The 23,122-nt window shown below is 37.8% G+C and overlaps 1 protein-coding gene across 1 annotated transcript in view; it reads left to right on the top strand.

Moving 5' to 3' along the window:
* Positions 1-578: 578 nt before the first annotated feature.
* LOC129370506 (mucin-2-like) overlaps positions 579-23,122 on the top strand; it is a 41,318-nt gene continuing 18,774 nt past the window's right edge. The window contains exons 1-22 of the mRNA XM_055046549.1: positions 579-852; positions 1,022-1,284; positions 1,547-1,608; positions 1,673-2,202; positions 2,921-3,065; positions 3,239-3,532; positions 3,629-4,143; positions 4,259-4,391; positions 4,454-5,140; positions 5,262-5,500; positions 12,549-12,638; positions 13,902-13,991; positions 14,707-14,808; positions 14,916-15,083; positions 15,184-15,300; positions 15,477-16,585; positions 17,829-17,968; positions 18,450-18,633; positions 21,154-21,158; positions 22,353-22,402; positions 22,560-22,727; positions 22,818-22,934. Of these exons, the coding sequence (XP_054902524.1) occupies positions 579-852; positions 1,022-1,284; positions 1,547-1,608; positions 1,673-2,202; positions 2,921-3,065; positions 3,239-3,532; positions 3,629-4,143; positions 4,259-4,391; positions 4,454-5,140; positions 5,262-5,500; positions 12,549-12,638; positions 13,902-13,991; positions 14,707-14,808; positions 14,916-15,083; positions 15,184-15,300; positions 15,477-16,585; positions 17,829-17,968; positions 18,450-18,633; positions 21,154-21,158; positions 22,353-22,402; positions 22,560-22,727; positions 22,818-22,934 (5,482 nt within the window). The remainder of the gene's footprint in view (positions 853-1,021; positions 1,285-1,546; positions 1,609-1,672; positions 2,203-2,920; positions 3,066-3,238; positions 3,533-3,628; positions 4,144-4,258; positions 4,392-4,453; positions 5,141-5,261; positions 5,501-12,548; positions 12,639-13,901; positions 13,992-14,706; positions 14,809-14,915; positions 15,084-15,183; positions 15,301-15,476; positions 16,586-17,828; positions 17,969-18,449; positions 18,634-21,153; positions 21,159-22,352; positions 22,403-22,559; positions 22,728-22,817; positions 22,935-23,122) is intronic.

The raw sequence follows: 23,122 nt of genomic DNA, 5'->3' as shown, positions 1-23,122 counted from the left end.
GACACTGACTGGTAGGTGTAATCATGAGATAAAGGAAGAAAAATATCTGATTTTTCTTTAGTTCCTTAATATTTAATAAGTTTCTCTTCCTTTGTTAATTGTTGATTCAGCTCCCAACCCTCAACCCACTACATCCTTTCAGTGCAACGTTTGTGACCCCGCAACATCTCAGTGCACCACTCCAATAAATTGCACAGGAGATGAGACCAACTGCTTCTCTGCAACTTGTAAGATTTTATATTTAATAATATATAAATTATTAATCGTGGGTGTGATTTTGACGAAAGATGGAACGACACAACAGATGTATAAATGCCACAATTAAGAAAAAAGTACAATATGCCAAAAGAATGACAAATTAGTTATTAGATGGCTAATGTACTTTAATTGAAACAATGAATATATTTGTAATCTATTTTCTGGGTCAACAGTGAACGATGGAACAAGCACATTTCCTGCACTGGGTTGTGCATCACCAAAGACCTGTACAGCTGCTTCAGGTTTGGGAAGTTTGCCATTCATGCAGAGTGTTGGTTCAATCACCAGTGGACCGACATGCTGTACAACCGGTCTGTGCAATGTTCAACAACCAACCACGACAGCAGCACCAACCACCACAACTGCAGCACCAACACCACAACTGCAGCACCAACCACCATGACAGCAGCACCAACAACCACAACCGCAGTACCAACAACCGCAACCACAGCACAAACCACCACAACAGAAGCACCAACCACCACGACAGCAACACCAACAACCACAACTGCAGAACCAACCACCGAAGCTGCATCACCAACAAACAGAACAGCAGCACCAACCACTACAACTGCAGCACCAACCACCGAAACTGCAACACAAACAACCACAACAGCAGCACCAACAACCACAACAACAGCACCAACCAGCACGACGGCAGCACCAACCACTACAACAGCAACGCTACCAACCACAACTGCAGAACCAAACACCACAACTGCAGCTATGACAACCAAAACAGCAATACTAACCACTACAACAGCAACACCAACCAGGACAGCAGCACCAACCACCACAACTGCAGCACCAACTACCACAACCACAGCACCAACCACTACAACAGCAACACCAACAACCACAATCGCAGCACAAACCACCACAACTGCAGCACAAACAACCACAACTGCAGCACCAACAACCTCAACTGCAGCACCAACCACCAAGACAGCAGCACCAACAATTACAACATCGACACCAACAACCACAACCACAGCACCAAGCACCACGACAGCAGAACCAACCACAGCAACTGCAGCACCAACAACCACAACAGCAGAGCAAACAACCACAACTGCAGCACCAACCACCAAAACTGCAGCACAAACAACCACAACTGCAGAACAAACAACCTCAACAGCAGCACCAGCCACCACGACGGCAGCACCAACCACTACAACAGCAACACCAACCACTACAACAGCAACACCAACAAACACAACCGCAGCAGCAACCACCACAAGAGCATCACCAACAACCACAACTGCAGCACAAACAACCACAACTGCAGCACCAACAACCACAAAAGCAACACCAACCACCACAACCGCAGCACCAACCACCACAACTGCAGTAACAACAACCACAACTGCAGTAACAACAACCACAACTGCAGCACCAACACCCACAACAACAGCAACAACCACCACAACGTCAGCACCAACAACTACAACAGCAATACCAACCACCACAACTGCAGCACCAACAACCACAGCACCAACAACCACAACAGCAGGACCAACAACCACAATCGCAGCAACAACGGCCACGACAGGAGCACCAACAACCAGAACTACAGCACAAACAACCACGACAGCAGTACCAACAACAAAAATAGCAGCACCAACAACCACAACAGAAGCATCAACAACCACAGCACAAACAACCACAACTGCACCAACCACTACAACACCAACAACCACAACCGCAGCAGCAACCACCACGACCGAAGGACCAACCAGCACAACAGCATCACCAACAACCACAACTGCAGTACCAACAACAGCAACAACCACCACGACGTCAGCACCAACAACTACAACAGCAATACCAACCACCACAACCACTGCAACAACTACAACAGCAACACCAACCACCACAACCGCAGCACCAACCACCACAACTGCAGCACCAACCACTACAACAGCAACACCAACAACCACAACTGCAGCACCAACCACCACAACTGCAGCACCAACAACCACAACCGCAGCACCAACAACCATGACAGCAGGACCAACAACCATGACAGCAGCACCACCAACCACAACTGCAGAACCAACCACCACAACTGCAGCTCCAACAACCACAACATCAATACCAACCACTACAACACCAACAACAACAACTGCAGCACCAACAACCACAACCACAGCAACAACAACCATGACAGCAGCACCAGCCACCACAACTGCAGCAGCAACCACCACGACAGCATCACCAACAACCACAACAGTGCCAACAACCACAGCAGCTGCATCAACAAGCACAACCACAGCACAAACTACCACAATCGCAGCACCAACCACAACAGAAGCACCAGCAACCACAACTGCAGCACTAACCACCACAACAGTATCACCAACAACCATAACAGCAGCACCAACCCCCACGACAGCAGCACCAACAACCACAACAGTTGCACCAACAACCACAACAGCAGTGCCAACAACCACAATTACAGCACCAACATCCACAACCGCAGCACCAACCACCACAACAGCAGCAGAAACCACCACATCAGAGCCAACCACCACAGCAGTTGCACCAACCACCACAACTACAGCACAAACAACCACAACAGCAGCACCAACAACAAAAATAGCAGCACCAACAACCACAACAGAAGCATCAACAACCACAGCACAAACAACCACAATCACAGCACCAACCACCACAACTGCACCAACCACTACAACACCAACAACCACAACCGCAGCAGCAACCACCACGACCGAAGGACCAACCAGCACAACAGCATCACCAACAACCACAACTGCAGTACCAACAACAGCAACAACCACCACGACGTCAGCACCAACAACTACAACAGCAATACCAACCACCACAACCGCTGCACCAACAACTACAACAGCAACACCAACCACCACAACCGCAGCACCAACCACCACAACTGCAGCACCAACCACTACAACAGCAACACCAACAACCACAACTGCAGCACCAACCACCACAACTGCAGCACCAACAACCACAACCGCAGCACCAACAACCACGACAGCAGGACCAACAACCATGACAGCAGCACCACCAACCACAACTGCAGAACCAACCACCACAACTGCAGCTCCAACAACCACAACATCAATACCAACCACTACAAAACCAACAGCAACAACTGCAGCACCAACAACCACAACCACAGCAACAACAACCATGACAGCAGCACCAGCCACCACAACTGCAGTAGCAACCACCACGACAGCATCACCAACAACCACAACAGTGCCAACAACCACAGCAGCTGCATCAACAAGCACAACCACAGCACAAACTACCACAATCGCAGCACCAACCACCACGACAGCAGCACAAACAACCACAACTGCAGCACCAACAACCACAACTGCAGCACCAACCACAACAGAAGCACCAGCAACCACAACTGCAGCACTAACCACCACAACAGTAGCACCAACAACCACAACAGCAACGCCAACCACCACGACAGCAGCACCAACAACCACAACAGCTGCACCAACAACCACAACAGCAGTGCCAACAACCACAATTACAGCACCAACATCCACAACCGCAGCACCAACCACCACAACAGCAGCAGAAACCACCACATCAGAGCCAACCACCACAGCAGTAGCACCAACCACCACAACTACAGCACAAACAACCACAACAGCAGCACCAACAACAAAAATAGCAGCACCAACCACCACAACAGCAGCACCATCCTCCACAACAAAAGGGCCAACAACCATGACTGCAGGACCAACAACCCATACACCAGCGCCAACCACCACAATAGCAGCACAAACCACATCTGCAGCACCAACCACCACAACAACAGCATCAACCACAACAACTGGAGCAACAACCATCACAACTGCAGCACTCACCACCCCAACTGTAGTACCAATATCCACAACAGCTGCACCTACCACCACAATAACTTCAGGAACCACATCTGCAGCACTAACCACCACTAATGCTGCATCAGTCACTGCAGCACAAACCACATCCGCAGCACCAACCACAACCACAGCACCAACCACCACAATAACTCCAGCAACCACATCTGCAGCACCAACCACCGCTAATGCTGCATCAACCACTGCAGCACAATCCACAACCACAGCTCAAAATAACACAACAGAAGGGCTATCCACCACAACAGTTGCACCAACAATCAATACATCAACACCAACCACAACAACAACAGCAGCACCAACAACCACAACTGCAGCACCAACAATAAATACAGCATCACCAACCACAACCACAACTTCAGCAAAAACCATAACTGCTGCATCAATCACTACAACACTAGCCCCATCAGCCACAACCACAGCACCAACATCAACTGCACCCACCACCACAACAGCAGCACCAACCACTACACCTACATCACCATCCACCACAACAGCCACACCAACTACCACAAGGGCAGCACTAACATCCACATCTGCAGCACCAACATCATTTACGGCATCACCAACCACCACAACTACAACCACAACCACAGGACCAACAACAACTGCATCAACCACCACAATCACAGCACCAACCAGCATGACTGCAGCACTAACAACCACCAAAGCAGCACCAACCACTGCCACTTCCACGACAGCCACAACACCTGCACCTCCCACCACAACTGCAACAACTACAACCACAGCAACAACTACAACAATAGCAGTACCAACAATGACAACTGCAGCAACAACAACTGCAGGACCTACAACCACAACTGCAGTACAAATCACAACAGCAGCTCCAATCACAACAATCGCAGTACCAACCATCACAGCAGGAGCACCAACAACCACAACAGGAGCACCATCAACCACAACCTCCACACCAACCCCCATAATTGCAGCAACAACCACAACAGCAGCTCCAACTATCAGTGAAACACCAACCATCACAACTGCAGCACCAACCACCACCACTAGATCACCAACCACAACTTCTGCACCAACTACCACAAGTAGACTACCAACAACCACAACCGCGTCACCAACATCCAGAACTACAGCAGCAACAACCACAACCGCAACACTAACAACCTCTACTATGGGACCAATAACTACTACTGCAGCAGCAACAATCACCACAATAACAACCACAGTTGCTGCAACAACTACCACAACCTCAGCACAAACAACCACAACTGCATCACCAACAACCAAAACTGCAGCAGCAACAACCACAACTGCAGTACAAACCACAACATCCACAGCAACCTCGAAAGGACAGCCAGACACAGGTGCAGCAACAAGTGCATCAACAACAACCTCAACCACACCAACAACAACAGCTACATCCACACTATCAGCAACACAACCAGCAACAGGTGCAGGAACAGGTGCCACAACAACAACCTCTACCACAATGACAACTGCAGTAGCTGCCACAACATCTTCAGCAGCACAGTCAGCCACCACTACATCAACCACCAGTAGTGCTTCTAGTATCAGAATGGGCATAATTCATGTCATGATTTTACTGTTTGTTGTCATTGTTTAAAAAAAACTCATGAATCATAAGCATCACATCAATGGTAAATTTAAGAGATTGTCATTGTCTCTATCTGGAAATTGAGATTCAAGAAACAATTATTCTTGGATTCTTTTTGTTGTCAACCATTAAACATTATTTAAATATAAATTAAAATATATCTATTTATTAATTGTTTTGTCTGTATTTGCTGCTAAGTAATTTTAGTGGCAGCTGTGCCTTATTTAAATACATGCTTATGTCACTGTTTGATTTTTTTATTTAAACATGCTAAAGATTCCGAGTGATAAATTTCTGCTTACAAAATATCCAATTTGTGTTTACTCTTAAAAATAAATCTGCTTAAAAAAGCTTTTCGTCAATATTTATTGTAAACCTTGTTCTCAAATGTATTTATCAACATGAAACAACTCATCCAATCAATTTGTGTTGTATGAGGGTTTTACACAGACCAGCCAGAGGTGCTGAATGGATTCCAAAAATGTTCTTAATTTATTAAAAAAAACATTCCAAAATAATTCTAAAATGATCAACTGGGCCCAAAACTGAGGTCAACATAACAAACTGCAAGTCAGTTAGTAACAGAAAGAACTCAAATACAAAACTGATGTAAAACAAGACATGAGGGGAGCTTAAATATTGGCTGATGAGACTACTGCTGATACACAAGGGTAATTAAATATACAAGAACTTAAACAAATACTGGTCAACACAATCCTAAACTTTTAAATTAAATAAATACTAGCATAACTCAACTAACTGCCAAAAAAAGGAAACATTGAAGAATTAGTCAAATTAAACAAAAGAAAACCAAATTTTCCCTTCCCCTGGCAAACAAATGGAATGTTCTGCTGTGTAGGTTTGCCAGCCATGAAAGGACAGCTGGAGTTAATTTGTTGCGTTTAAAAAATATATAAATATCTGACAGATAAAGTTAACTAAATGTGTGCACTGCAAATAGTTTACTAAAGAGTCAGGCTACTGAAAATAAGTTTAAAAATGAAAATCTAAACTATTCACTAATCAATATGTAAACTGATGTTAAGGATGAACAGAAAACAATTACCATTCATTTACATCTCTATGTGACAGTAGAGAGAGCTGTCGCAGTTGTGACCCCTTGCTGGGTAAACTGTCCTGAATGAACCAAACTGGAAATGTACCCAAGTTATGTAAGCAATAACTTTGGTAATAATCACCTTTGGTAATAATGTGTAACAATACTCTTAATGCATTTATCTCATGATTCAGAAGGTTAGTCTCCAAGTTGGTCAGACAGTGCATTTTTTTCTTAAATAGCATTTTTATGTTTATTTAGTATATATAAATCCATAGCTTTCAGATGTTAATAGTTTCATAAAGTCTACTGGCCTCTTAAGGTGACCGGATCAGATCTCTTCTGGTATTCTATTGGAAAATTCCAGTATAATGGTCTTCTATTGAAATTTTATGTCTTTTATAAACATCGAATTTCTTCTACTGACTTGTACTGTTTATGGGATGGGACCAACAATTGTTTGGGAGCTTTCATGGTGCTCCCATACTGTTTTTCATGTGTTGTTATTCAAAGCTTGTTATTCAAAGCTTGTCTTAGACATTGCGAATATTGTAAATGTTGGTGAGGATTTTTTGCAATTTTGTATTTTCCTAACACCTCTGCAGATCACACACATCCTGGACACATCCTACAAATATTCCCACAAAAAAAACACAAAAAAAATAAATAAATGAAAAATCATTCATCTGGAAAACAACAAACTGCTTCTGTGACACAAGGACAGGAACTGTGGTGTATTGCATCACAGCTGAGAATTCATTTCATGTTATTTTTAAGCCTAGTTTTTACTTTGTTCAATCCATGTTAGTGATGTTTGGGTGAAGATCAATGTAGGTACCATGGTCCTTGGAGATCTTGGGTGGAGTAATGAACATTTTGTTCCATTAGTTTTTAAGGGGCCACTGCACTTTATTAAAGCAACATCTGAAAGTTTTTATTAGTAATTTGAGAACACTCAAAACAGATCAATGTTTATGAAGAAACAAAGACAGTTTGTAAGCGTCTTGCAATATCAAGAGGACAGTTAATCTAACAGTCTTTTTACACATCATTACGAAGAGCACCAAAGGGCAACCTTGAAGGGAAGATTACAAAGCTTAGATAAAATACCTCTGGCTTTGGTGTATTCAGAACAGTATGCCCCAACAAAAGGTCACACTTAAAATAATGATTTGGATAAGGTGTTTGTTAGTCATGATCACATTTGAAAACATGCTTAACAATGAAATTGACAAAATCATTTTTTAAGTAGATTTATTTTGATTTGTTGTAAACAAGAACTTACAGCTCAGAATATTAAGCATGTTTAAATGAAAGTATAAACATTTTTGTCAAGCAATTTCAAAAAAAATTAAAAAAGCTGCCTCATATCACTGTCTTAGCAGCAAATACAGACAACAAAATAGAAAATATTTAGTTTATCATATTTGATTAATATTGTATGATTGACAACAAATAGATAACATAAATATAATGTCAAAAATTATATAAAAAGCGAAAACATAATTTGAAATGCCAAAGGACTTTTTTCTAATTTACACATTAGCCATTCAAACAAACAAACAAACAAACAAAAAAGCATCTTAACAAACAATTCATGTTTTAAGTTTTTTCATGTTTCAGGAAAAAGTGAATTATTTCAATAAAAAATTATTATTGTAGTTTTCACATAATATTAGACATTAAATATTAGACCAGGATAAAAACACAATTCTGCATTTCTTCTTCAAATGTTCTACTTTTATTGAGCCAATGTTCCCTAAAACAACAACAACAAAACCAAAAACATCTTAATAATTGATCTACCTAAAATTTTATGTCAATGTCAGGATTCCAGCAGCAACCAGTTGGGAAGAGTTTATTTAATGATATTAAAATGTTTATAACAGTTAGAAATAGACAGCTAATCTTAAAAAAAAAACAAAAAAAAAAAAAACAGCAATAACAAATGTTTTAAAACTTGCAATTTTTAAGAGAAATGCTTAAAAAGGAAGACATTAAGTTTTGTTTTTTTTTACCATAACTGCACATGGTAAATATTCAATATGTCAAGTCCCTCAATTTTTCAGGGAGACAAATAGAAACATTTCATTGAATATTTCTGGAAACACAAGAGCAAAAGTAACAAGTTTTCATGTTACTCTAAAATGTTTGTTTCATGTGGGTAACAGAATAATCGTTAAAAGGCCTTAAAAAATATTAAAAGGACTTATTATGATCAGGTAATCTTTGGTGAGTATACATTTTTAACAAAGTTTGAGAGAAAAAAAATGTCTCATCAAATTAGATACTTTGATGAAATTATATCATTGTTTTTAATTGGGATAAGAATCAGCAGTGATCACAGAAACAGTTGAACTTGCAGACGGTCATTTCAAACCACACATCACACCCTCACGTACTTTACATTTTATAGTAAATATGATTAGTAGGTCTTTCAAAACTTTACATGTCTGGATTCATCAATTCAGCAGTGCATAAACAAAAAAATGACCACAGTGTTTTTACTGCTACTTAAACATGATTAATAATCACAGATGCTTAATAAGTTATGTAACATTTAATTCCAGTACTTTCTTTTAAAATAAAGAAGATAAACATTAAATAACTATTGTTACCCTTCCTGCGGAGCACCAAGATGAGAGTCAGAGAAAAGACCAGCTTCATTGTGATCTTCAAGTGCCGATCAGCTTTAAACACCGAGATCAGATACAGACACAGAAATGACAAGAGAGTTAGATTGTTTTTTACTCGCGAGGAGAACGGAAGGGATGTGTTTCAGTTACAATCTACTTCAGCTCTGAAACACACCCTGTCAAACCATCTCTTTATTTGTTTCGGGGCATTTCCTAGTTACATACATGTAGCTCTAAGAAATAGAAATAGATCACACAACTGCAACGTGATTCAGAATTACACAGCATATCTTCTGAAACACATGTCCATGTACAATAAAGCAAAAACAAGTTATATAACACTGGAACTTCTTGCTGAGCAGATATCTGTTGAAAAGGGCTGCAACTCAAAACATCCCTGTCGACTGCTCCCTTCAGTGAGGCTTCCTTAAAACACACTCAGAAACATAGTTAAAGCAATTCAGAATAAATAATATTTGAACAAAGTGCAGATCAGGTCAGCCGGTTCTGATAGTAAATCTCTGGAGTTTCCACTCTTTAAATACTGCTCAGATAATCTAATGTTTACAGCGTCTATGATCAAAAATAAAGTCTGTCTATGTTTTGTTACCAGACCTGTTGTGGCATTCCAGTGTTCAAAAATAATCTTTTTTTTTTCAAAGAAAGAAATGCACAATGTAAATTACACAAGTAAAAATATCAATAATAAAATATTATTAAAGATATGGCTCAGTGTATTCAGATCAACAACAATAATTGTTTTTGAGTAGTGCGCTCAATGTGTGATAAACATTATATAATTAACACTCTGACTTGACATTGTGACATATGGCTCTATTAGAGAAATGTTGCCAAAAATCTTAGGAAATTTTTTGTCTTTGCTGCTGATGTGACATCTTTCTTGATTTTTCATAATCCATAAAACTAGTAAATAGGTTCTTTAAATTATATGATATATTTCATTTCACACAAAAACAATCATGTAATTAACATGATATTCATAATAAAATATTTCAAGATATTTTATGACTGCTATGTGTCTTCAGGAATTTTATATTTTTCTTTTTCATTTAAAAAAGAAGAGAATCTGAAAAACTTTGATATTTAGTCTGTACATTACATTGTGCATTAACATGAGTAAGAATATTAATAATAAAATATTAGTAAAGATATATTCAGATTAACAACAACAATTGTTTCTGAGTAGTGCATTCAATGTGTGATAAACATTATCTTTTGAAAAAATTACAAGCACTGCCAAGGGGAAAAAACAGTGACGGAACACAGTGTTCCGTCACGTAGTTGACTACTTATCACGTAGTTAACTACGTGATAAGTGAGGATTTCATTGACGAAAGCTGCTTGATGACACTCTTCAGTTATTAAAGTCATAAACTTTCAGATTTAGAAAGATGTCAGGAAACAGCAACACAATTCAACAATGGTTTCTATTTTTTGCTTTTCAAAGTCTGAAGTAAAATCATTACCTTCCTCATCACAAAGCCTGCAGACACTCCCACTTCTGTACTATAGAAACTCTAAAAGGGAAACACCCTACACTTTAAAATTAGAACTGATAGTTAACATTACAAACTACATAAGAATCTCCAGATGTCATCCTGTCACAAATCATCTTCATTTTTGCTTTAGGGTTCTACATTTAAAACATTAAATGCTTGTATGTGTCCCAGCTGAACACATTATGCATATCAAAACGTGCCACTGTGATGAAAGCTAATTTCTAAACAAGCCAAGAATTAAATTGAATATGTATCTACTCACTGATTAATTCAGCAATAGCAAAGTAATGAATCAAAAACAAAAATGAACTTGTCTTCAAAGGGAGGATTTTTTTTTTCACTGCTGATTGAAGCTTAAAATCTGTGAAGAATTTTTCAGTTTCTTAGAAGCCAAATGTTTTAAGTTGCAATAGTAAATCTTAATTTGAAGGGAGTATAGGGTTTTCCAAACTATGTGTGAATATGAAGTCAGATATAATTTACAATGATGTCATACAATATAGCAATTAATCAATACATATATATATATATATATTTTTTTAATTGATATAAAAACAGATAATAAACTAAGAGGTCATTTTTAAATTTGTACATTTTTGATAATCTATCAAACACAATTGAACTAATGGTACACTGACTCTGAGTCACTCCAAAATTTCATTTAGCTATTTTTTCTTATTGAGAGGTGGCCTTGCCACTGAGCTTTGGATCATTGCTCTGCTGCTGAATGACATGGTTGTCTGACTGGTTTCTAATCACACCCTGAGGAAAAGAAACAAAGGCAGATTGACACATGAACAATACACATTCATTTTAGAAAGACAGTTCTGTGACTTCTGTTTTAGAGTATGAAAATAATTAGTTTTACTAAGTCAAGTTTATTTGTATAGCACATTTCAGAAATTCAATTCAGTTTATTTTTATATCGCTAATTCCCAACAAAAGTGTCTTGAGGCCCTTTACAAAGAAAATAAATGTAATTTACTGAGACATGCATCCCAACTGTTGCCAATTATCAAACAGTACAATAATATCAGTTAATTAAATGTTTCTATGTTAGAAAACCATTGAGCAACTGACCAACAGCAACAGCAGGAAGTCAACTGGATGCAGAACCAGAACCAGAAGACCTCAGAGGTCTGGAAGATTGATACAACAGCAAGTCTTTAATGTATTTGGGTGCTAAGTGATTTATAAACTAATAAAAGCATTTTAAATTCTATTCTCTGTATTACGGGGAGCCACTATAGAGATCTGATTAGCGCGGTTTGCATTAATGATGGGTCATGTTCAAATGAACTGGCTCTAAGAACCAACTTAAACTAAATTATGATGCAATGGATGATAATAAATTAAGAGTCCTTTGGTAGCCAGTGGACTTCCTTGCTGAAACTCTGAAGCTCGCAGTGACATGGTGTGCTCCCTTCTTTGTTTCTTCCTTCCTGCTCTTGTTGCTCTTTGGTTCATGTTCTTAGATAAGTGTTGTTTACTGTTAGAGCGTCGGCTTGATTGTCGGTAGAAGAGGATTGTTGTTGTGTGTGCATGGTTGTTTGTCCTGTTTGTTTCTGTGTTGCCCTGTGACAGACTGGCGACCTGTCCAGGGTCACCCTGCCTCCCGCCCGGAACGCAACTGGAAAAATGCACCAGTAACTGCCGACCATTCTTGGGACAAGGGTGAACAGACAATGGATTGATGGATGGATATACAAAACATTTACTGTAAGAAAATACTGTGGTTACTTAATATGGATAATTCAACTTATTTTTTGGAAACCTTAAACACAAAAATTGTTTTAAAGAAACTATAAGATGGCCTGTTCTTAGAAAAATATTCATGTTCAGAACTGGATCATTTGTTTGGCTCTTTGAAGTGAATGAATCCTGAAAGTCTGGTTCCTTTCCAGAGCCAAAAGTCCCATTGTTAATAGTTTTCATTTAAATTAATCCATTAAAAGTCATTTTAGGGTATTATGTTATGTAGTTTGCAATATTAACAACAATTTGCACCATAGAAACACCTTTTGGTGTTTCTATGGTGCAAAGTGGGTGGTGTCACCAGGCTTTGTGATAGATGGTGATGACTCAAGACTCAAGAGGTGCAAAAAAGACAAACTATTGTTGAATTTTGCTGCTGCTTCCTGACTACTTTAAATTTCCAAAAAGTCTTTGTATGTAATTATTGAAGAGTATCGTCAAGCAGCTTTAAATTCAAAGAAATTCCTAGTCATTTGTCACATAATTGGTTTCGTTGTGTTTCGTTGTTGTTGTTTTTTTTCTGCAGTTCATGTAATTGTTCTAAATATAATATTTATTACAGATCTGAACTAGGATATCCCATAAACAACTATTATTGCTGATAAGATCACATTTTGATGTCTCTTTTAATAACACTAAGTTTATTTATTGTTGCTCTTGCTGCTCCTATTCATAGAATTTCCAAATTAAAGAATAATGTTTTTCAGATTTATTTCCTTTTGCAGTTGGCACAGATTGAAAAGAATAAAATGAAATTCATCAAGGTACAGAACAATAATAAAAGATCTTTAAACAATTTATTACAAACAAGATGTTAATAACCTCTTTGTTTTTGTTTGTGAGAAGTGAAATATGCTAAATAGGTTCGGCTGTTAACTAGTTTTATGGATTATGGAAAATCAATGACGTCACATCAGCAACAAAGACACAAAAGTTAAGAACTTTTTTTGGCAACATTTCTTTGATAATGCTGCATGTCAGAATGTTAATTATATGTCTGGAGAAGTGACTTTTCACACACAGGAATGCAGGATTACATGTGTTAAAAGAGTGTTGACTTGTTAAAGATGCTGTGACATTATAGCATTGTTTTTGACCAGTGTCAATATGGAAGCACGCCTTTTCATTGAGGTCATCTGGACAGTATTTAAAGAGTAACAATCTCAAGAGATTCACTATCAGAACCAAGAGAACGAACCTGCTGGATCCACCTGATTATCACAATGAATATGATCTTTTCTCTGACTCTCATCTTGATGCTGTTTAGCAATGGTAAGAATAGTACTTACATATATGTTTTCATTCTATTATAGTTGGAGTATACTTTAAGGGGGAAAAAAAAATTTTTTTCTCAAAGTATATAAATATTTCTCTCTCCAATTTGGTGAAGCATTCTCCTCTGTCAGAAAACTGTGTTCAGACAGATTATTACATGATCATTTAGTTACTTTTAGGCACATTCCTCTTTGGTGGAATGTGTTGGAGTTTGTCATGTTCTGTTAAAAGTTAATTATTTTAATCTTTCTGAAAAATGAAGGAACCTTAAATATGGGGCATTTACCACAGGTAGCCAGAGAGAAAAAATATTTATTCTTTATTCTTCCTTGTCAAGATTTCCCTTGAGATTTAAACGCTCGTTGTGGTTTGGCCGAGCTCATTTTTAAAGAAAAGCTGTTGGTTTCTAACTTTGGTAAATATTTTAAAAATTATTATTGAAATAAGTCTTTTCAGCTGTTTGGTGTTGGAGTACTGATCTATAAAAATCATATTAAAGAAGTTTTTTTTTAATGAAGATAATGTTTTTTGTTTTGTTTTTTTCTGCAGTAGAATATGAAGAATACATAATTGATTTAAAATATTATATCTTAAAATGTGTAATATGTGAATGTATAATACTGACCATGTGTAAATTAGAAAAAAAATCCTTTGGCATTTCAAACTTGCAGAGCATTTAAACTAATCCTTCTGTTCTCCCTCCTGATTGCAGCTGGAGCCCTGACATGTAACACCTGCTCAGATCTGGCATGTTCAACCTCAAAATCAGTCAAATGTGGAACTGAGCCTATGTGTATAACAGCTACTATCCAGGGTATTGTTCTGCTTATGTCTCTTCATAGTTCATGATAAATTATGTTGTAAGAAGTGAGGTTGCTGTATTTTCTACTTTCACCAACAAACTGTTCTTTGACTCTACAGTAAATACATTTGGGACTAGAGAAACACAAATCATCAAACAATGTGCAGCGTCCTCTCTGTGTCCGGCTACAGGCACCTCGACTTTTTCAGTCAACTTGGGTTCTCAAAGTGCAATTGCAACTGCTGAGTGCTGCAGCACCAACAACTGCAACTCAAAGACACTGACTGGTAGGTGTAATCATGAGATAAAGGAAGAAAAAATATCAGATTTTTCTTTAGTTCCTTAATATTTAATAAGTTTCTCTTCCTTTGTTAATTGTTGATTCAGCTCCCAACCCTCAACCCACTACATCCTTTCAGTGCAACGTTTGTGACCCCGCAACATCTCAGTGCACCACTCCAATAAATTGCACAGGAGATGAGACCAACTGCTTCTCTGCAACTTGTAAGATTTTATATTTAATAATGAATAAGTTATTAATCATGGGTGTGATTTTGATAAAAGAAGTGGCATTGTATTAATGCCACATTTTAGAAAAATGTACAATATAGTTATTAGATGTCGAGCGTACTTTGATTGAAACAACGAATATGATTGTAATCTATTTTCTGGGTCAACAGTGAACAATGGAACAAGCACATTTCCTGCACTGGGTTGTGCATCACCAAATACCTGTACAGCTGCTTCAGGATTGGGAAGTTTGCCATTCATGCAAAGTGTTGGTTCAATCACCAGTGGACCAACATGCTGTACAACCGGTCTGTGCAATGTTCAACAACCAACCACAACAGCAGCACCAACCACCACAACCACAGCACCAACCACTACAACAGCAGCACCAACAACCACAATCGAAGCACAAACCACCACAACAACAGCACCAACAACCACAACCGCAGTACCAATCACCACGACAGCACCAACAACCACCACTGCAGCACCAACAACCACAGCACCAACCACCACAACAGCAGCACCAACAACCACAACTGCAGCACCAACCACCACAACAGCAGCGCCAACAACCACAACAGCAGCACCAACAACCACAACCGCAGCACCAACAACCACAACTGCAGCACCAACCACCACAACAGCAGCGCCAACAACCACAACCGCAGCACCAACAACCACAACTGCAGCACCAACCACCACAACAGCAGCACCAACAACCGCAACCGCAGTACCAACAACCACAACCGCAGCACAAACCACCACAACAGAAGCACCAACCACCACGACAGCAGCACCAACAACCACAACTGCAGCACCAACCACCACTACAGCAGCGCCAACAACCACAACAGCAGCACCAACCACCACGACACAAGCACCAACAACCACAACTGCAGCAACCACAACAACAGCAGCACCAACAACCACAACCGCAGCACCAACAACCACAACAGCAGCACCAACAACCACAACTGCAGTACCAATAACCACAACTGCAGCACAAACCACCACAACAGAAGCACCAACCACCACGGCAGCAGCACCAACAACCACAACTGCAGCACCAACCACAACAGCAGCGCCAACAACCACAACAGCAGCACCAATAACTACAACTGCAGCACCATCCACCACAACCACAGCAACAACCACAACAACTGCAGCTCCAACCACAACAGCTACACCAGCACAGTCTGTCCCCACGACATCAATCACCAGTAGTGCTTCTGTTATCAGAATGGGAGTTCTTCATGTCTTACTTTTACTTTCTATTGTAATTCTATAAAAATCACAAAAATTCAACAGATTCTCAAAGTCTCTCTCAATTAGAGAATTAGGTTTCTGACAATCAAACAGATTAATTCACAAAAGTTCAATTAATCACCATAAGTAAATTATTATATCTTAATACTAGATTCAATATTTTAGCTTCTTGTTTAATATTTTGGTGGCATTATTTATTGATTATCTATTTTTTGTTGTTCATTTAAAATTATTCAAATCGAAATGTTTTGTAACCGTTTAGCATTGAAATCTATTATTTTATTTAGACATGCCTAAGACTATGATCTGTGAATTATAATAATTCTAAAAAGAAATGTTGTCCATGTTTATTGTAAACTATGTTATAAACTGAGATCATCACTAAGAAACACCTGATGTGACCTTTGGGAGGAGGACACTGTTCTGAATGGACCAAACCATCGGTCATTTGCCAAAGCTGTGTCAGATTCCCTTTACTGCTATTGCAAAAAACTATACATGATTTTCTGGAGCTACTACTTTATGAAAGTACACTCTCCCCTTAAAGAAGACTTCTGTTCTTCACTTAGTGTTACTTGTCTTAGACATTGCAAATAGTTTTGATTTTAGTGAATCCTCACTAAAATCTTGCAGTTCAGTGTTGTCATCACATGTAGACCACACACATCCGGGTCACAAACTGTCAGGTTCACAAAAATTCTTTTAAGACAAAATAAATATCAAAATCATATGAGTTTGGTGGTTGTTTTATATTTTTTTGTGAGAATCAAGTCAAAGATACAAAAAACAAAGAAATATTCGTTATTGTATTGTTTTTAATCTGACATGAAAACTATAAGAAACTAACTTGTCAACAATTTTATTATTGCAGAGCAGACTAGAAGCAGAATACTTGAGAAGTCTGAAAGATTGATACAAAGACAACAAATCTTTAATGTATTTTGATGTTGAGCAATTCAATGACATATAAACTAACGGAAGTACTAAACAAATCGCAACCCAAGACCTTTTGCACATTTTTGCACTTTTATAACAAACAAATTATATCTCATATTTTTAACAAAGATGGAGAACATCATGTTTTCATAATGTTTGCAAATAAATATTATGAGGTGTGTGTATAATTTACGCTCACAAACGCAAGAATCCAAAGAGACTTTGCTTTTATTTAAAATGATCCATACAGGGTTTAGTGCCAAATGCACAGTATTTTAACAATGTTCAGAAAATGTTTTTATCCTTTGAAAATTAAGCCTAGGCGAAAATTCAAGCTGGGAGATGGAACACAGCTGATCCTCATCATCCTCCACGCCCCAGCCGCTGCTAATCAGGTCTGGCGCACTGCAGCGCTCCAGCCAATCACCGTCCACGAATCCCTTCGGTCTTCCCGCTTGTCAGCCGTGCTTCGACCTGCCACATCTCCATCTCCTCTATAACTCCCTCCGGGTAGAAAACGAAGCAAGGCGTTCAGGGTTGTTACTGGCATTTAATAATTGTGCCGTGAGAACTGTACAAAACACAAAATACATTTTTACAGAAAACATTCACATAGAGAAGAGACAATTATTACGCACAAATTAAAACACAAAATGCGTATCTCATTGGCCGCTTCAACCTGAAAGGGTTAATACAGAAACTCTGTGTAGCTACACGAGCCTTAATGCCTCACCGAACCTTTCCATTTACTAAGACAAAAAACATGCTGCCCTCTACAGAGTGCTGTGTGTAACTAAAAATATGTGCCTAAACGAAACATTAAACATTGGTTCCACTCCAAAAATATTTCCACAACTTATAATGAATATAAATATTTTACCTCACTTTAACTTATCTATACCAACTTAAAATTATAAAATTAACTCAAAACTGTATAGACTGCTGCTGATGGCAGCAACATCCTCCTTCGTCCCGGCAGACACCTTCCAGGTTCTCTCTGCATTCCTTTACCTCAAGACTCGCTCCATCACCAGGATTCGAAAGGGGGGGAGAAGACTGCCTGAGCTTCGCCGAGCCGACCACCTGCCCTTGGTGATCCTCAGCTCAGTTGTCTTCTATTGGGTTTGAGCGCCTAAGAACTTTGTACCATTAAATCCTCTAATGTGTGAGTCTATCCAGATAGAATTACTCTTTCCAGTGCAGAGAGCAACTCTAAACTGTTTTAGTTAAAGAAAATGCCTAAAGTCTTTCAGGCTCTCCACTAAAAAATGTTTCATTTGTATAATGGGGTACAGCTTTCCCCAATTTCTTATCTGAACAGATAATCATTCCCTCATGATGTCTCTCTGAAGTTCAGCAGAGTTCAGAGGCTTACATAAAAGCACCAAGAAAGGTTTGCCCAGCTCCCTTTGAAACAGACAAATCAATGTTAGATGATTCAGGTGTTTTGTTTTGTTGTTGTTGCTTCACTTCCCGTATCACATAAAGCTGCAAAAGAGTAATTTTTTTTTCTTCATACACCTTGAATTTATGTCCAGCACGTTCTAACATTCTTTTCATTGACTTTCTAAGCCCGTAACCTAGGGCTTATAACCTTAGGTTATGTTTTTGTTTTCTATTTAGGTTAAAGCCAGATATTGAAATTTTAAGTTTCAATTGACTGTAAAAAAAAAAAAAAAAAAAAAAAACCTTTGAAGTCAAGTTCGTCTTTCTTTTTGATTGATCACTTTATGTTTCTACTGATTTATTAAACAGAGAAGATTAATAATAAGTTGAATCTATGTATATAAATTTGCTTTGGCACTTTTTCATATGGGTATTGTGGGCAGTTGCCCATACAAACAGTAGAATTAATGGAGTCAAGTTGCAGTTACAAAAAAACAACCTGTGTTCTTTCCAGAATGGATTTTTCATACCTTGTTGCATCAATGTAGAGTCTTTGTCCCATGTTGGCCGCTGAGCTACAAGAAACAAACTTACCTTCTTTATGTTGTGCTCAAAGGGAAGCACAACATAAATGCCAGTGTAAGTGAAATGTATGTTTAGTAAAGTTGCGTGAAGTGCAATAACAAACTACACATCAGAGGCATTTAAGGTTAAACTCCTTGACGTTTCCATGTAACAGAAGTAGGAGTGTCTATGATGAAGGGCGGTGGCTTGATTAAAGACTTTGTGATTGAAAAACAGAAGCCATTGTTGAGCTTTGTTTGTACTTTCTTATTGTTATGTATTTCCAATAAGTTTCAGTATTTAGCAATTAAAAAGTGCTTAATCTGTTAAAAAACAAAAAATATGCTTTGGTGCAGCAGATAATACTTCTTGAGAATCAGTTCTGTCAGTATTAGAAATAATCCTGTTCTGAACTTTCTTGAGTGCAAGTCAAGTAAAACATCAGTGCTGATGATCAAGGAAGAATAATATCTTAATGCATTTTTTTGTCCTTTTTTTGAAGATTGGTCTTTGAATATATCACATTATATGCATTGTTATAAAAACAATTCTTTTGCTTAGACAGTTGCTGCTGTGATCATTCAGGGTAATAACTGTCAGGCCTACTGGTGAAGAAAAGATTTCACAACAAAACAAAGTTTTTCAGGGATAGTTAGCATGTTGCCATGTTAAAGTTTGGTTATGTTAAGTGCTGCAGACTGTGATTATCTTAAACTATTACCATCATTTAGTGAGTTTTGTGCGATTTTAGAACTGTTATTTTTAACATTGGATATTATGTTTGTAATCCTTCAGCCTGATTTTTAACAGTCTGAACATTCAAATATTATATTATATTACATATGAATTACTGTTTTTTCTACATACAATTTATAGATACATAATGCTTATGTAAGAAGTTGTCATGTACATACCAAACACCAGAGAGCATCAGTCAGCTTCAACAGGGAAGGAGAGTCAAACAGCTTTTGTCACTTCAATTCTCTGTGACACATGTGAATTGGCTGAGTCATATGTCCTCTCACTGTTTTTATTTACTTGCAGCGCTTGTTGTCATTGTTTGAAAAATTGTTTCTCAGAGTTTTCAACTTCTTTAGCAAAAGTAATATTATTGCTGAAGTTTTTTTTTTTTTAGGTTTTCTTTCTTTTGAAGTTGGCACAGACTGAAAATAAAAGAATTAAATTTGCAAAGGAACACAGCAATTGTAAAATATCTTGAAAAGTTTTGTTAAAAAGATGCTCATAATCAATTTGTTTTAGGTCATGGGAACGAAATTATGTTGAATACTTTCATTTAAAAAAAAAAACAAAACAAAAAAAACTCTGTTTTCCAGTCATGGAGTGTGAAAAATTAAGAAAAGTGTCACATCAACACAGAAGCGCAGAACTTTCTTTTACCTTAATGCTGTGATGTTATTAACATGATGGGTTTAAAGAAATTATTCTTTTCAGAAACTGGCATGCAGAAATAGGTGTGGTGAGGACGTATTGACGCTGTGACATTTGGACATTGCTTTTGATAATTGACGTTGAGAACTTGGGAACACCTGTCCATTGATGTCATCCAAGCAGTATTTAAAGAGATGTGAGTTTCAAAGATTCAGTATCAGAACCAGGACTATCCTGCAGGATCCACCTTAACATCACAATGAAGCTGATCTTTTCTCTGACTCTCATCTGGGCTTTCAACAGCAAGGGTAAGAATAATTACTACTTTTTTTTTCATTCTTGTATAAAATACTGGAAATAAACTATATGTTACCTTTTTCCAACAGGTGTAACTGTTTATCATGTTGTTTAGCAGACAGTTGAAGCACAGTGTGAAATTTTAAGTAATAATATTATTTTTGTAAGTTTTATTAAGTGTTTATGATTTCAGAATTTATGCATCTGAACAAGTATATTTTCATTGGACGCATTAGTCACTTTTATATAAAACAAGATGCAAGTCAGGCTTGTGTTGCGGCACTGATCCCTTTTCAAAACAATGTTAGTATTTCCTCAAAGGACATAAGCCTTTCTCTTTGACATGTTAAAATAAATAAAATCCAACAGAATATGTTAACACATACATTATTTCATGATTGGTCTGTTTCTGAATTTTTTTTTGTTCTAGGAATATTACAACAAAAAGATTTTTTGACTCTATGAAAAATAAGGAACTGAAAATATTGGATATTTGCCATTCATGCTTAAATAGAAGACAAACATAGTGTCTTCTATTTAAGCATTTCCCATGAAATTTAACATTTTCAAAACACTAGCCTTTGTTTGTTTGTTTTTTTTTTTTTTTTTTTTTTTTTTTAAGCTGTTTCTTTCTGACTGTACAAAATATTTTAAGTAATCATTTTTAATTAACTTCTTTTCACCTTTTTGCTGATGCAGCTCTGACCTTAAATTACAATTTTTGGCACTATGATATTTAAGAAGTTTGATTTTTGCTTAGCTTTCAGGAGCACTAGTGTAATAAAAATAAAACCTTTAAGAAACTTGAACCATGAATTAATTGTTAAAGTTGATTTATCATGCTTTTAACTCCTTCCTTTTGTGAATAATTCTCTTTTGGACTAGATACATACGAACTGCAGTCCTCATATTTGTAGCTCCACAGTTTTCTCGTTTATCACTGTAGTGTTTTAGAGCAACTTATGTTTGTGTGGCATTTTTTAATATCAATGAGAAATTTAACATTATGCCCTCCTCTGGGTCACTCCATTCTACAATTTTTGTAGTTTGATAGCAGGAATACAAATAGAAAGATACTTTTCATCAGAAAAGTTCATTAAGGATGTAAGTAATCTTTCCATATGTGAATTAGAAAAAATCTGCTTAGGCATTTCAAATTTGTGGAACGTTTAAATAAGTTATTTTCTACTTCCGCATGATTGCAGCTGGAGCCCTGACATGTATGACCTGCACAGACCAGATGTGTACAAGCACAGTACCACTAACATGTGGCTCAGAGACCATGTGTATAACAGCTACCATTCGAGGTATTGTTCTGTTTGTCTCTTATTTTACTTATGATGGAATTCATTGTATGCATTGAGGTTGCTGTATTTCTCCTAACAACACCAAACGTCTTCTTGACTCTACAGCTACTCAACCTGGGATTTCAGTAACACAGCTCTACAAAGCCTGTGCAGCTTCCTCTCTGTGTCCGGCTACAGGCTCTTCAAGATTTTCAGTCAACTTGGGATCCCAAAGTGCAATTGCATCTGCTCAGTGCTGCAACACAGACAACTGCAACTCACAGATTCTGGATGGTAGGTTTCATCAAGAGTTAAAAAGAAGATCTGATGCTACTTTTTTGCTGATATTTAATCAGTTTCTTCCATTATCTCTTTTTATGTCAGACCCCAGTTCTCAGTCTGCTAACTCCCTTCAATGCCTTGTTTGTGACCCAACAACATCTCAGTGCACCTCTCCAATAACCTGTACAGGAGATGAGACCAACTGCTTCTCTGCAACTTGTAAGATTTTATATTTAATAATGTATAACTGTTGAGAAAGCTGTACATTTTATGAAAGCTGGAAAAATAAAATAAAATGCAGTGCCAAAAAATTACACATTGGTCCTGAGTTGGTTATTATATTTCAACATATTTGAATTAAACTTAATTTAATAAACAACTACTGATTTGAATTGAATTTAAATTAT

Source organism: Poeciliopsis prolifica, unplaced genomic scaffold (genome assembly GCF_027474105.1).
Source record: "Poeciliopsis prolifica strain line A6 unplaced genomic scaffold, Auburn_PproV2 SCAFFOLD024, whole genome shotgun sequence".
Taxonomy (NCBI): Eukaryota; Metazoa; Chordata; class Actinopteri; order Cyprinodontiformes; family Poeciliidae; genus Poeciliopsis; species Poeciliopsis prolifica.
Note: the sequence above shows the minus strand (reverse complement) of the source record. Positions and strands in the feature narration are given on the sequence as shown.